The sequence below is a fragment of the Caretta caretta genome, chromosome 2 (assembly GCF_965140235.1).
Source record: "Caretta caretta isolate rCarCar2 chromosome 2, rCarCar1.hap1, whole genome shotgun sequence".
NCBI classification, from domain to species: Eukaryota; Metazoa; Chordata; order Testudines; family Cheloniidae; genus Caretta; species Caretta caretta.
In genome coordinates, this window is record NC_134207.1 from 105,960,691 (window position 1) to 105,975,165 (window position 14,475).

Below are 14,475 nucleotides of genomic sequence, written 5' to 3' on the forward strand. Positions count from 1 at the left end.
TTCCTAAATGAATAAATAGATTAAAAAATGTTTTCTGGTTGCTTTTGTCCTGTCTTGTTTACATTTAAAACCTGTATCGTTTTAACTGTGTCAGCATAGTTAAAGCATTAACACACATCCCACTCCGTCGTGAGGATGCAGTTTAACTCTCATAAAAATGCTTATTCTAATATGGCTTATTCTGGTTCGGCAAAACAAAATAAGTTAAACCAGTATAAAGTGCCTTACAACAGTATAGCTGCATCTACACCAGGGTTTTTACTGGCATAATGATGTCAACTTAAAAACTTTTTTTAAAAATCACCCCTTCTCCCCAACTGACATAGTTATATGAGTAAAACTTTTTAAGTGCAAGCTAGGCCTTAGCATAAACAAAGACAAAGACAAGTGTCCCAACAAAGAATTTGCTTGCTTTAGTAGATGGTTTGGTTCTTGGCTTTGTGATCTTTTCCTAATTGCATAAATCGGTATCAACCCACAAAACAGTTTAAGTTAACACACAAAGCTATGTTCCCTTTCTCTTTGTGTGCAATATGTACAAGCAATAATAGCAACAGATAGCAGTGACATAATAATGGAACCTAAACGTGCCCGGTATTTTCAAAGGAGCCTCTGGGAATGCAGCACCCAATTCCTATTATAATGCAATGAAGTTCAGTTCTGAGCTCCCATAAACTCCTTTTGAGAATCCAATCCCATTATAAGAGTTTCTGGTAAGAAAACAATGAGAGGAGAATTGGTCTGTATGCCTTCCGACCCATTAGATGGGACTGCCTTGTATTATATTGGTGCATAGTGTTAATAATATAACGTAGAAGAACATATGGCTGATATGCTTGAAAACCCCCACAGCTATTTACAACTTGTGACTCTCAAAAAGTCCTTTTATGGCCTTCATTAGTATCAGAAGGTGTAGCTAAGTCTGCAATATCTATGTTTTCAGCTGCTTATAACCTTTTATGACATTTCCTTGTGGGGCTGAAAATTTCCACGATTGGTCTCAAAGCAAAGGTCATTTTGTTTTGTTTTTTAAATGTGAGAAGGGAGGGAGGATCAAAAGAGAGAGAAGTTTCATTCATCTACTCTTGAACTTGACAAGAGTAATGGGGAAAAAAGCGCACGCTTCCCATTTAAAAACAAAATCTAAATACACTTGTTTAGCCATGGGTATTGAAATTTTACTGTGTTCTGAAAAGCTCACATACCTAAGTTTTAATGCTTTACAAATAAATCTCTCTTTTCCCATTGCAAAGATACAACCATCACAATGCAAAATGACATGCTTTTGCTATTAATCCTGCCTAGCAGAAAATTATCTCCATCGAAATGATAGCAACCATAAAGTTTTAAGTTTCCTACCTCCTGAACTTGACCATATAGTACATCTTGTATATGCTCTGGTGTAAATTTAATAAAGAAAGAAAAATATAATAAAACTAGCTTGGAATCTCATCTTTCAGAAATAATTAATTACAAGTAGTTTAAAGTGCTATACCTGCCTCTGCATTCCCCTTCCAATTTTAGTGGCTTGAATATCCTATTTTCAAATGTTTAAATGTGTTTGTCTGATCCTTGTTGCTGTGCAAAACTCCCCCCCACATAAAAGGGTTACAGTGTCTTCCAATTAAATAGGGAGAACAGCAAAACCAGCAACACACAATATGCCATCAAATGCACAAAATAAAGTGGTAAAGTGGCCAATAGTATTTGTTATCTTCTAATTTCCTTCAGTTATAGTAATTTTAGGTGTTAGCAGTAACAACAGTAGATAACATATTTCAGACATATAATTTTTACGTTGATTGTGTCATTTAAAGCCACAGAAATAAGAAGGAAAATAGGCATACCAAATACTAGATATGTGCTACATGATCCAATTAACTTTGTTGTAGAAACCTAAATATTTGCATTTCCTGGACCACGCCAATTGGCCTGTATGGTGACATACCAGTTTCTATATGAATTCTTACGTGGGAATGTTCAGGAAACATACTGATATACATATACACAAGCAACACAGAAAGACAACTCAACACATGGCCTTTAACCATCTTCAGAGTATTTATGGACAGGTTTCATAGTGCTTTTAACATACCTAATTTTATTGAGGATATCAATTCCAGACTGCTCCAAGAGCACATTTTTAACAAAGGTACGTGGAATGGAAATCTTCTCGGTGCTGGCCTCAATCAGGTCTTGCCGAATGTGGGTCTTCTTCATCACATTCGGGCAAAGATTCTCAGCTGCGTCCACCATAGACTCAAGCAGCGCCTGCAGCACAAAGTGAGAGAAAACAAACACTCCCTCAGAAATTCCACAGCATTGCTTTAGTTGAAGGAGAGATCACAGCACTGTGTATGCTTACACATCTTAAAAGCATTTACAGAACAAAACTGAGAGGAACAACTTGCCTGATTTGATAACCAAACACATATTTTTTTTGTAAATATAAAAGTTATAACTAGGGAAAACTATATTTGGTTAATTACCAGAACAATGCATCTGTTCCCATTGCACACTCAGCACTACCTCTGCATTTTTAAGAAGCAAAAGAAGAAAACTCTGTTGAAGAAGTCTAATAAACCCTCCAACGGTCAGCTAATCTGTGCTCTGAATCACAGTTTTCTTTCACAGTCCTACCCTCCTTGTTTAAAAGGTGTCCAGAGTCTCCTCAGATGGGGATGGCGACAACTGTGAACTATTTCCTATTTCAGAAATAGGCAGAGGTACATTGCCTGAGAGGCGAGCAGGAATCTACCGGCAAGAATATCCAATATATACACACACACACACTAGGGCTGTCAAGCGATTAAAAAATTCATCACACGATTAAAAAAATTAATTTAAATTTATTTAAATATTTTTGGATGTTTCCTACATTTTAAAATATATTGATTTCAATTACCACAAAGAATACAAAGTGTACAGTGCTCACTTTATATTATTTTTGATTACAAATATTTGCACTGTAAAACACAAAAAAAATAGTATTTTTCAATTCACCGAATACAAGTACTGTAGTGCAATATATTGATCATGAAAATTGAACTTACAAATGCAGAATTATGTACAAAATATAACTACACTCAAAAATAAAACAATGTAAACCTTTAGAGTCTACAAGTCCACTCAGCCCTACTTCTTGTTCAGCCAATCGCTCAGACAAACAAGTTTGCTTACATTTGCAGGATATAATGCTGCCCACTACTTGTTCACAATGTCACCTGAAAGTGAGAAAAGGTGTTTGCATGGCACTGTTGTAGCCGGCATTGCCAGATATTTATGTGCCATGCTAAAGATTCACATGCCCCTTCATGCTTCAACCACCCTTCCAGAGAACATGCTGATTACGCCTGTTAAAAAAAAATGTTAATTAAATTTGTGACTGAACTCCTTGATGGTGAATTGTATGTTCTCACTTTCAGGTGACATTTACATAAGAAGCAGGCAGCATTGTGTCCCGTAAATGTCAAGAAACTTGTTTGTCTTAGTGATTGGCTGAATAATAAGTAGGACTGAGTGGGCTTGCAGGCGCTAAAGTTTTACATTGTTTTGGAGTGCAGTTATGTAAAAAATAAAATTCTACATCTGTAAGTTGCACTTTCACGATAAAGAGATTGCACTTCAGTACTTGTATGAGGTGAACTGAAAAATACTATTTGTTTATCATTTTTACAGTGCAAATATTTGTAATCAAAAATAATAATATAAAGTGAGTACTGTACACTTTGTATTCTGTGTTGTAACGGAAATCAATATATTTGAAAATATGGAAAAATACCCAAAAATATTTAATAAATTTAAATTGGAATTCTATTGTTTAACAGTGTGATTAATCACCATTAATTTATAATATATATACATACGCGCGCACACACACACACTAGGCCTGTCAATTAATCACAGTTAAATCACGTGATTAGCTCAAAAAAATTAACTGCAATTAAAAAATTGTGATTAATAATTTTGAATCACACTGTTAAACAATAGAATGCCAAATGAAATTTATTAAATATTTTTGATGTTTTTCCACATTTTCAAATATATTGATTTCAATTACAATACATATAAATATTCCAGTTGACATATAAATTAAAGCTTGACCTTTTAAAAAAAAATATTTTCAGAGAAAGCACTTTTTAAAACCTATGCCCAAATTTTTAAATCTTTTTTTTTTAAAAAAACAAATAAGGGCTTTTGTGCTTCCCTGTTGGTGTTTAGAAGAGTCTTCCTTCCATGTGGCCTGAGAGCAAAGCCAGACGTGTGTGGACTGATCCCCACTGTCGCTAGTGCTTGCAATTTTATCACGTCTCAATAAATTAGCTGTTTTTCTTAAGGCCCAGCTCCTGGAATCAAGTGATTACACATGAGAATCTCAACTTTCATTAAAAAAAATAAAAATAAAAAAAAGAAAGCTTCTAGCCCTCATGGTTGCAGAGAAAAGCTAGAAAATGTGAACACTAAAATCTCCAAAGCCAGGAGACAGAAATAAACTAAAATTTTATATACATAAGTGTGTGTGTGCGCATCTATCTACCTACCCATATCATGATTTGTAAGCCAATCCCATGATTTTTGAGGCCTGACTCAAGACTTGCGAATGTTTGGGCCTGGCAATACCATCATATCCCTCTAGACTCCTTCAATTTTTCTACATCTTTCCTAAAGTGTGGTGCCCAGAACTGGACACAGTACTCCAGCTGAGCCTCACGAGTGCCTAGGAGAGTGGAACAATTCCCTCCCATGGCTTACATACAACAATCCTGTTAATACACCTCAGAATCATATTAGCCTTTTTGCAGCTGCATCACATTGTTGACTCATACTCAATTTGTGATCCACTTTAACTCCCAGATCCTTTTTCAGCAGTACTACCACCTAGCCAGTTATTCCCCATTTTGTAGTTGATTTGATTTTTCCTTTCTAAGTGAAGTACTTTGCACTTGTCTATATTGAATTTCATCTTGTTTAATTCAGACCAATTCTCTAGTCTGCCACAGTCACTTTGAATTGTAATCTGGTCCTCGAAAGTGCTTGCAACCCATCCCAGCTTGATGTCATCTGAAAATTTTAAAAGCATATACTCTACGCCATTATACAAATCATTAATGAAAACAACTGAATTGTACCAGAGCCAGGATTGACTCTTGCGGTACCCTACTAGATATGCTCTCCCAGTCTGACAGCGAACCATTGATAACTACTCCTTTCGTTGTACACCTACCTTATAATAATTTCATCTAGACCCCACTTCCTTAGTTTGCTTATGAGAATGTCATGCAGGATTGCGTCAAAAGCCTTACTAAAATTAAGATAAGGTCTCTTCTGGTCTTAAAATCTATGAGACAGGTGTTTCTGAGGAGGATTGGATGAAGCAGTCCCCTGGGCCATATAAGAGTCTCTTCTCTTGCTTCAGGATCTTATGTCTTGCCTGAGGTCTTCATTGGCTGAAAAAAGAACCGTTGGGTTCCTTGCATCAGCAGGTGACTTTGCCTGGCAATGATACTCTGCAGGAACTTGCAAAGTATTTTCTAGGAACTCAGCTGTGATTTCTAACTCAGCTGTGATTTCCCTTGCTGACTCACTAACTTCAAGCTGCTTATTCTTCTTCCACTCCTTCCTTCACCTCCCCTATCTTCCATTTCAGGGAAAAATCTCATTTCCCATTTGTTCAAAGGTTCTTTGGTGACCTTTTCCAGCTTCCACTGGCTACTTCCCGAAAAGGTGTGCTCTTATTGCTATGGGAACTGAAGTCAAAACCAGAGCTCCAAAATATTTCTGGCACAGTTTCTGTCCTGAGGACAATATGCCAATAAGGCCAATTTACATAAGCCTCCTATTTAGGTTCACAAACAAATGGTGAACACCAGGAGAGTTCTTGAACCAGCAGAAACAATCCAAGAGAACAAAAAAAAAAAGATTAATCCCCTTCTCAAATTAAAGAAAAAAAATAGTCTTCAGCTTGACCTGGAAGAATGACACCTAAGTATATATAGAGGAACTTCACTTCGTCGCTATCTATAAGGCACCTAGCAGACCCTTGGTGCTATACAGATAATAGAAGTAATTGTAAAAGGATACTAAACTTGACCTTAAAAACTGCCATTTGCTTTAAAGATGTGTAAGCATAAATGCCTCAGTCTTAAACCACAATACAACCAAGCAATGCTTCTGTAAATGAAATTCTAAATGTAGCTTTTCTTTGACAAGGCTATTTAAAAGGCACAGGACTTACTTAAATGTATCAGTCCTGCACAGAGAACAGAACTGATTATGCATATTTCAATGACTAAGCCTGGAAACTCTACGGTCAAGAACCCTGTGGAGAGATTCGCTTCACCTCTACAAGCTCTTATGCAAAAAGAGATTTAAAATAAAAACTGATACATAGACTCCTCACCTTATTACGCATAAAGGGGAGAGGGGAACAAAATAGTCTATAATCCGCAACATTTTCCTCCTCATTACTAATTACTTTTCCTAAATTAAAAAAGTTAATGTGCTATTATTACTGTTCTTCATTACATTGCCACTGACTAAAGCATTTATTTTTGTCTCAGAAGTCTAATCTGCATTTTCAGATTCTTTGATAAATTTAAATATAGCCAAACATAGCCTGGCTGCTTACTGGTGAATAGGACAATGGTATGAACGGGTTAATCCCTCCCCACCCCTAACAACATTCTTATACTTTTCAAATGCTCCTTCACAGAATTGAAAAAATCTTCCACCTTGTCCCTTTGCTGGATCTAATGTAGATCTCTTTTTTTAAACATATGAACTATGTGGGATGCACTTCTCTTCCTCAGCTCCTTTAACTATAGCACAGGACCTAGTATATAGTTTCAAATGATTAAGCAGGTGGGAAGCTGAGTGATTGCGGATCATTGGGGATTAATTCCTACTTGAAGAATTGCAGGTTTGGTAAGAAACATTTAAAAGGATCCCCCTTGAAAAGATGGACAGCAACTGACTGGGAGCTCCTAGAAGGAAGCCTTGTGGTAAAGACATGCAAGCAAAAAGAAGTGAAATTGGTGGGACGGATTTACAGACCAAGTTTCTGCTGATAGATCTTCCCTAGCAGCAGAGTCTTCTCAGCACATGGTGCTCACAACTTCCACTCCATTGGGGCACCCAGACTGGCAAGTACATCCTAGAAAGTTTCTAGGGGCTTTCTAGGGTGCCTGGGAGATTCCCTCATTCAGTATAACTCTCCTACAGTCTCAGCTGCAATCTAAAAGTTGCCCTCCTCTGGCAAAACCACAAGACAGGGTGGAAGTGCCAATACCTGGCTTGATACAAGGTGGTGTACCCTCCTCCTTTTCTTTCTGTGCCAAACATTTAAGTGAATTTTGTACTTCTTACTAAGAAAAATGTCTTAGTGATTAGCCACCCAGGCAATAAGCACATAATATGCCAAAACCAACATCAAGAATATAACTGAAGTTTGATGGGTTTTCTAGTTCTCATAACGTGCATGAGATATACTCTTTTGTTCACAATAGCAATGGAAAATCGTGATGCAATTGCACCCCTCTGTTTAGTTATCATTTGTATATGCAAGGTATATTAGAAAAAACCCTACATGCAGACCTTAAGTTGTTCATCCACAACCCTCGTGACTTCCCCAGCCATGGATTCCAGTGTCTCCTGTATCGGATTGGATAATGAGTCATTCACTCCTGCCCAAGAAGCTCCACCAAGATGGTACAGATTTGGTAATAGCTGTAAGATAGATATAACAACTTTAAAAGTTAGCTTTCAGCCAACTACCTTCAATCCTGAACAAACTGATGGAAATGACTATATTCATTTAAATATTTATTGAAAGTTCATTTTTAAATAATAACCAGTTCATATACTCTGAAAAATACTCTCATGTGATACATTATTATAAGCCCTGGAAAAAGAGAGGGACTTTGTATGTAATTAAGTGCTTTGCTGAATCAGGGTTATAGTTCTTTTACAAAGCTTTTTATACTAGCCTCCTCAGCACAACCAAATATTAAATGCTCAGCAGGGCTTACTGTTTTGGAGTTCTTAGCATCCCGCATAAGCCTTTCTGCGGATTTCAGGTCTTCCTGTACAGCATCCACACCACAATTTCTTAAGGAGTTGAGATGATCTTGCACTTTAACACATATTCTGTCAATCATCTACTCAGAACAAAAGAAAAAAACGAAGAGGAAATAGCAGATGTAAAAGTAGATAAGGGGTTAAATTGCAAAGAAGTGATGCTGAACAAACAAAAAGTTAAATATCAGTCTTTGTGGGATTCAGCCCAGATTCCAAATCAAAATGAACCTGGTGGGAATTGCTGTTGGGATGCAAAAGTACTAGGACTGCATGATCAGAGTCTGTGTGTGTACATACGTTCCTGGTTTAAAAAATTTACATATATTTCTTACTATAGTAAAAAAGGTCCAAACAAACCACCACCACATTATTTATTTATTATTAATTATTATTAATTTTGTTTTTCCCCACAGCTGTAAGTTATCTTTTCAGGGTTGGGGTGGGGTTGTTTTGTTTTTTGGCATGGCACAAAAACACTGACCAACCATAAAACTCGGTGTGAAGGTTACTGAATTGTTCCAAGAACTTGGACACAGTAACACTAAGCTCCCCCATGACCAGTTCAAACACTAGCAATGATTTCTATTGTCTGAACAAAACATTACTGTGTAAGCATTGGGAATTTCTTTCGCACAGTAGATATTTTCAGTCACAAAGAATACTCATTTGGGATCTGTGGCTACCAAAGCAGAAAGCTGCCCCAGATCTTTCACAAAGCACTATATCAAGCTTTATGTATTTGAATCACATGCTCAATACTTGTTTTCAATACAAAATATTCCAAGCACAGAGTGGGAAGGTAGTGTAGGTGTGCCTTTATGAGATGGGCAAGACAGACCAATATGCCTGGCAGGCATGAGCCACATGTTCTGTTTAACAGTCACTTGTGACTAAAGGAATCGGGGGTATGGCCAGGAAGCACTTATAAAAGGACATGGACAATACAGAGAGTTTAAGTGAATTCATTAAAATTGGTATCCACCTAACAAGTTGAAACCCCAACCAAGTACATGCCTGATCATGTAATATTTGTAGATTCAACATTTTTCAAACTGCAACTAGTACAGCAGTGCGTCCACAGCACCTTCTTTCTTTGCTGCTCTATAGTGCTTCTCCTCTTCAAAGGGCTTTACAAACAACTAAATAACTATTAGACTGGGGGGAAATTCCATTGCTGGGATAATTAAAAAAACTGGACTGGACAAATCCACAGAGAATATACTGGGGGAATAACCATGCAGTGACACAGGATGAACTAGATTATTCACTCCTGATCACATACCATATAGGAGTAATTTATATACAGCATAAAAATAGTGAAGATGAACTCCCTTGAGGTTCCGTAGTTACACATGTTTATATATATTGAAGAGAGTGTGTGCGCTTTTATTCTGGGGAAAAAAGGGAAACGGTTAAGTTGTAAAAAGATCTAAACAATGTCACAGGAAATTATTTACATGAAAACGATGCTAATGGACTAGATGAAGGACAACTAAAATAAAATAAAAAGGCATTGCCTTTGCAGTTTTTAATGCCAGTACATCCTTGTGCATCATTTTCTCTGTCAAGAGGGTGGAAAATTGTTTCAGGCTCTAATAATACAATGTTGTCACATTTGATTTGTCATATAATGGAGCGAGAAGAAAAAACTTCTGAATCACAAGTCAGAAAAAGATTGTACAGAGAAAATAAGGAGAGGCAATCGTTTTACTGGTTACACTAAGGATTAGAATAAGGCTGCTCTGCTCCTCCAGTTGCTTTGGAGTTTCACTGGAATACCAAGCGGCTAAGAGAGTTTCAAAGTAAAAGCCATTTTGTCATATCCATCTTCTGCCACCTTGCCCTGGTGGTGTATCGGAGATGTAAACAACCTGTAAGAAGCCAGGAAAGACTTGCTCGGGGGCAGGCACTGTATTGGGCTGCCAAGGATCACCCTACACCCCGTTTGCTGGCCCTCCTGCAAGCTCTGGTGTAGGAGGTATGCCACGGTGGGAGGTGCCAGAGTTATAGCACTTGCCATCAAAACCACCCTGGCTTCGGTTGCACTAGAGCACCACTCATAACTTCCTAAGTTACACCTGGGCCTTTTTAGCCCATGCAGCAGCCCAGAAGCTGGAGAGCACAAAGGGAGCTTAAAGTCACCCTTTTCCTCACTGCCTCAGGGCTGAATCTTCTGTACTGCACCTCCTGGAGGCACAGCAGAGAACATGATACACACGCTCTTTCTCGCTCAATTTAGGCTTTTGCACAGCACCTGTCCATGTAGCACATAGGTGCTTCTGCAAAAACTTGGTCTTTCTGCAGCTTCCATAGTGCAGAATTTGGCAGTGACAACTTTTTTTGAAAACCAACCAGGCTGTCAAAGCCAAATGTTTCTTTCAGCCGGTGTAAACAGAACAATTTGGCCCGGAGGCAGTCATTTAATACAGGAAGAGCTATCAGCAAAGCACAAGGCTCTCACCTGTTGTGTGGTGCTGGTGACGATGCCCTGCTGCAGCCTGTATGCCTGCTCCTGTAGGTATTTTCTGGTCTCATGATTACGAAGCAAGTAGTTTTCTATCTAAAAGTAAAAGTCAGATTAGGATACTGCTTTTACTCTCCCCATCTTTCACTTTCAATATTTCTCTTTCAAGTAAACTTTTACTATCTAGGTGCTGATTCAGAAAGTTAGTTAAGCATGTGAGTAGTCCCACTGACTTCAAATGGGATTTTTCACTAATTTAAAGTTAGGCATGTGCTTAAGTATGTTGCTGATTTGGGGGCCTTGAAGAGTTATAAAGTTAAGAGCTATTAGGAGCAAATAAACAAAAAATAAAACAATTAACACCCTTGATCCACCTCAACATATACCTAACATTTTTCATGTGATATTTAAATATTCTATGTAGTCCTCTGCAACTAGGAAACAAAGTGAGAACATATCTTCACATCAGACAGGTAAACCTAAGAAACACCACTGGGAAAAGTGAAAACAAATACACTTGCAGAAAATTTAAAAAACAAATACTGCTTACATATTTTTATAATAGCACTTCTATGCTATCATAGCTAGGGCTGTCAGCTGTGCCAGGATAAACCCCGGCTTTACAGTATTGTATAAAAGTCATTGATTTCAAGTTACAAAATTTCTAACAAGCATCCTGGTGCATGAGCATTTTTTTGTTTAAAAAACAAAGCTACAAATTGTTAAAATATCTATTTGGACTTTAACTGTTGGCCCACTAAAATGTCCCATTTTAGGTGTTTGCTTTAGAACATCTATAAGTTGTAAAATTTGGCTTGGTGTTTTGAATAAATTTGGAGGGCTCTTTACCCATTTTGCCGATGAAGTGTTCTTGATATGGCCAATTATTCATTTTTACACATTTAATGTTCGAAAGTTGTCTAAAGGGGATGAGCTACCATTTTTCTCTCTCATTAAAATATTGTCTTTAACACCATGATGATCTATACTAGAAATTAGATGCATACAAGATACTGTACACATTTCTTTTACAACTACTCAAGCTATTGTGAAAAGCTCAAACAACAACTTAAAGGATAATGTGCACTTTAAAGTAAAGATGGGTCAATAACTAATTTTTCAATTCACTGTCAGTTCTGAAAGGAAAAAGAAAAAGAAAAAGTTCAGATTTGGTGAAACCAAATTCCACTATGAATAACCATGAATAGGCATTGGGCCAAGGAAAAAAGAGCAAAATGACTCTAGCCTGGTGGTGGGAAACCCATGTTCAAGTCCCTGCTTCAAAAACTAATTATTTATACAAAGTGAAAGAGCTTCAACAGGAGATTGAGAGAGACCCACCCAGTGACTTGGGCACTCTCCTGCAATGGGGGAGACTCAAGTTCAAATCCCTGCTCCACATCAGGCAGAAGGGGCATCTGAACCTGGATCTCCCGTATCTCAGGTGAGAGCTCTAACCACTGGGCTAAAACTTATAAATTGGCCACCACCACCTTTGCTTTGTGGGTGGCATCTAAGTCCCCACAAAAAATATTTGGGCCAAAACTATTCCGTGAATTCATGTCAAATTTGCAAATAATTTTGGATCCACTAAAACAGCATTTTTCAACAAATAAACTATTGGCCTGAAAAATTTCACCCAGATCTACTTTAAAGATGACTGTACTTTTTTGTTGTTGTTGTTTTTGTTTCTTCATGATGTATAAAAAAAATGCCTGAAAAGTTGTTTAATAACAAAAGAAGCCAAACAAACTGAGGTCTTGTATATCCTGTGAATAAATGTTAAACTGAGAAAAGAAAATACTTCATATATAGTGCATAAGTAAGCCATAGAACTCATTGCCACAAGATAACATTAAGGCCAAGAGCTTCATTAGATTTTGAAAAGATCTCCCTTTTTCTTGATAAAAGGAATATCCACTGTTATGAAAATATTATAATCTGTCTAACGTAAGGGATATAAGCCCATATGCTTCAGGTGTTAAAAAAGAAGCAGAATTCAGACCATCCATGTACATCATCAAGGAAAAAAAAGCAGTATTTTTCGATTTGAAGATCACTTAACAGAAAGGTTTTTGGCTCGTAAGGATCACATACTTACATTACTTAATCACAGCTTTGTGAGTTTTTATGCCCCCAGCCTTATTTTAAAAAAACCCAACTCATTAAAAAGTTGCAGACCATGTTTTTTTTTCCTGATAGACAAGATGACTCCTGTAGAGCCTGCATGACTGACTGTATTAAAAGTTGGGAGTTCTATAATCCATGAGATTTAGACAGCTACAGACAAATTTTTGCCAACACAGTCCTTATCCAAGAGATCACTTCAGTTAAATTAATTTTTGATGGTGTGTGTGTGGTGTTTACGTAACGTGAACACATCAAGTAAATATGCTGATATCTACCCATCAAATTAAAAACGAGTCTACATTCCACAACAGCCTCTCTCAGTCTTTTGTGTCTTGTACTGTGCTGAGTACTCTCTGCGCTTCAACAGCAATAAAATGCACAAAACCATCTAAATACACAGAAATACACACACGTGCCAATTTCTAACCATATACATGCGCGCATGTGCGCACACACACAGTTTAATCAGTATTTCCTTATTTTGTGGTTCGTTGTTATTAAGCCATTGCATTCTATGGCTCAGCTCAAATGAATCATTTTGAACACAGAGCCTTCCATGCAGTTATGATTCTTGATTACCATAACCTGTCCACATGTTCATGCATGTCCATGTAAATGAAATACTCAATGAATCTAGCAAAGAATTCTTACTCAGCCAATTTACAACCACATGAAGTTATTACTCATTTTTTCTGAGAGTGAATTGTATATGTAATACCTTTTGCAGCGCCTCCTCTGTTTTTTCAGGGTTTGTTTTAAGTGCTTGAGAAGCATCATTCATAGGTATTGGCATGAACCTTAAAGTATAATTCCTAAAACAAAATAAAAAAACCAAACCTTTACTGTAATGAGAGACAATAATCTAATTACTACATATAATTATAAGGCATAAAGTAGCAAATAAAGTCAGCTCCTAGTTTTTTTTGCCAATAATTCTGTCCCTGATTTTGTAAACACTTGCACATGTCTGTAACTTTACTTCCATGAGTAGCCACACTAAAGTCAAGCACATGCATATTTGCAGGAATGGAACCTTACTCTTCTTTCTAGTTAGATATAGGGGGAGATTTTCAAAGATACAAAGGTTCTGCCTCTGAAAGTCCATGGGAGCTGGGCACTTAACTTCCTTTTGTGCCTTTGAAAATTTTCCTCCTATATCTAATTAGAGAGAGAAAGATATTTATACACTAGGTAAAGATATGGACTTTCAATGGGAGTTGGATGACTAGGCTGCCGTTTATGTTTTTGAAAACTTTCCCCCCGGGAGTTGGGTTACCTTTTTTTCTACTTACAAGAAAGACCAGGAATTATCAGCTCCTATTGAATGGAAATAATCAGAAAGAAAGAGAGAATTCCACAAGCGGGTGTGAAATTCACTATTTAACATATTACTATATATGCAGCTACTTGAGCTGCAACTAATTGCTGCATTTTTCTTTAATAGCAATTGCCAAAACGTATACAGCAGCAACCACAACCCAATATTATTTTATATAATTATTTCCTATATTTTACTGCCTTATCTTTCAAAAGAATTGTCCACACCACAAAAGCTTGTGTGTCTCCATGTGCTATAGAATAGTCAATAACTGGCCCTCCATTAGGATGGACTATTTTTAAATATCAGAGATAACAGACCTCAAGATGGATAGTTGCTAAGGAAGCTGTTGAAAGTACCTGGCAGGGGGGAAAAAGGCTCTTTTTTTTTAAAAAAACATGTGGATTTCGAGCAGCGGTTTGTCATTTACTATAGCACGTTCAGTGCAGTCTATAATTACTAGTGCTTATATGCTACAATCAATAAG

At 37.1% G+C, this 14,475-nt stretch overlaps 1 protein-coding gene across 4 annotated transcripts in view; it reads right to left on the reverse strand.

Annotated features, from left to right (window-relative positions):
• The window catches only part of CARMIL1 (capping protein regulator and myosin 1 linker 1), a 256,037-nt gene that overhangs the window by 65,907 nt on the left and 175,655 nt on the right, over positions 1-14,475 (reverse strand). For all 4 annotated transcript variants that reach the window (XM_048840027.2, XM_048840028.2, XM_048840029.2 and 1 more), the window contains exons 23-27: positions 13,389-13,482; positions 10,538-10,636; positions 8,028-8,156; positions 7,594-7,725; positions 2,096-2,271 (exon numbers count right to left, since the gene is read on the reverse strand). In XM_048840027.2, the coding sequence (XP_048695984.2) occupies positions 2,096-2,271; positions 7,594-7,725; positions 8,028-8,156; positions 10,538-10,636; positions 13,389-13,482 (630 nt within the window). The remainder of the gene's footprint in view (positions 1-2,095; positions 2,272-7,593; positions 7,726-8,027; positions 8,157-10,537; positions 10,637-13,388; positions 13,483-14,475) is intronic.